Genomic DNA, 1,242 nt, shown 5'->3' with positions numbered 1-1,242 from the left:
AGAACCCAATACTAGAGTCTGCAAGTGGCTTCCCCAGAAATACCTTCTTGGTAAGACTCTGAAAAACAAATTCTGAATTATGACTAATTCTCTCTGATTCCTATATTTGTCTTTGTTGACTTCAAAGTACTTTATATTACACTTAGTGAGTAGATAATTTAAGACAAGATAACACATTAATTCTTATCTACTATGGACTCCATGTGCTCAACTGGAAATGAGTATTTCATAATTTGAGTCTCAAGTCAGAAGCAAATCTGAGAAAAACAGTTCTCTGTAAATTTCGTTTCTTCTTATGCTGAGACAAAAATATTTCAGTGAGATTATGAGTTTAAGAATATTTATGGGGCGGAGGCGCGACGATAGGTCCAACCGGACCGCCGGAGAGAGCGGGAAGCGCAGCAGGCGTGCATCCTCTTCCGCCCCGGCCCGGAAGGGTGATGTGGCTGGACCAGCACCGGCCTCACTATGTCTGCCATCTTCAATTTTCAGAGTCTGTTGACTGTAATCTTGCTACTTATATGTACGTGTGCTTATATCCGATCCCTGGCACCCAGCATCCTGGACAGAAATAAAACTGGACTATTGGGAATATTTTGGAAGTGTGCTCGAATTGGTGAACGCAAGAGTCCTTATGTCGCCATATGCTGTATAGTGATGGCCTTCAGCATCCTCTTCATACAGTAGCTTTGGAAACTACCAGCATGTGATTGCCATCAGACTGTAAACAAGGACTTGGCCTCCAGAAAATAATGGGAAGAATGGTTAAGCTGTTTTTCTCTGAACATGGAATGAGATAAATTTCAAGATGCTGTTCTCTATTTTTATGCTATTGGACCAATGAGCTGTATGAATAATTAAGATGTAACAGTTTAATACACAGGAATGTGATTGTAGCCATCAACCTCGGTTCTCTCACTCCAGTATTACACTCTGCAAATGTCATTCTGTTCTGTCAGGACTGCTTTTCCTAAGGTTCTCGAGGAATGAAGTAGAAACCCAGTGGCAGATTCCACAGGCTTTGACTAAGGCTTCAAAATAATGTCTTCACAGAATGAGACCTTCTAGTGACTGGCCTATTTTTATTGAGAAAAAAAAATTGTTCTATTTTTGTTGCTGTTACTGTTCTTATGGATTGCATTCATATTTAAACCCTTGTGATTGCTAACCAGAGTACCTCTATTGTTGGCAAATTCTGTAATTTATTACAGGTGTTTAAAATATTTTAAACAAAACTCTGTA

At 39.5% G+C, this 1,242-nt stretch overlaps 1 protein-coding gene across 1 annotated transcript; it reads left to right on the top strand.

Annotated features, from left to right (window-relative positions):
• The first annotated feature begins 394 nt into the window (after positions 1-394).
• LOC114608661 (protein kish-A) lies at positions 395-945 on the top strand. Its single transcript, XM_028752665.1, has one exon. It carries the CDS (start codon positions 469-471, stop codon positions 685-687), a length of 219 nt encoding a protein of 72 aa, XP_028608498.1. The 5' UTR covers positions 395-468; the 3' UTR covers positions 688-945.
• Positions 946-1,242: the final 297 nt, after the last annotated feature.

This window comes from Grammomys surdaster, unplaced genomic scaffold (genome assembly GCF_004785775.1).
Source record: "Grammomys surdaster isolate TR1022 unplaced genomic scaffold, NIH_TR_1.0 125928, whole genome shotgun sequence".
Classification (NCBI taxonomy): Eukaryota; Metazoa; Chordata; class Mammalia; order Rodentia; family Muridae; genus Grammomys; species Grammomys surdaster.
This window is presented reverse-complemented; position numbering and strand designations above follow the sequence as displayed.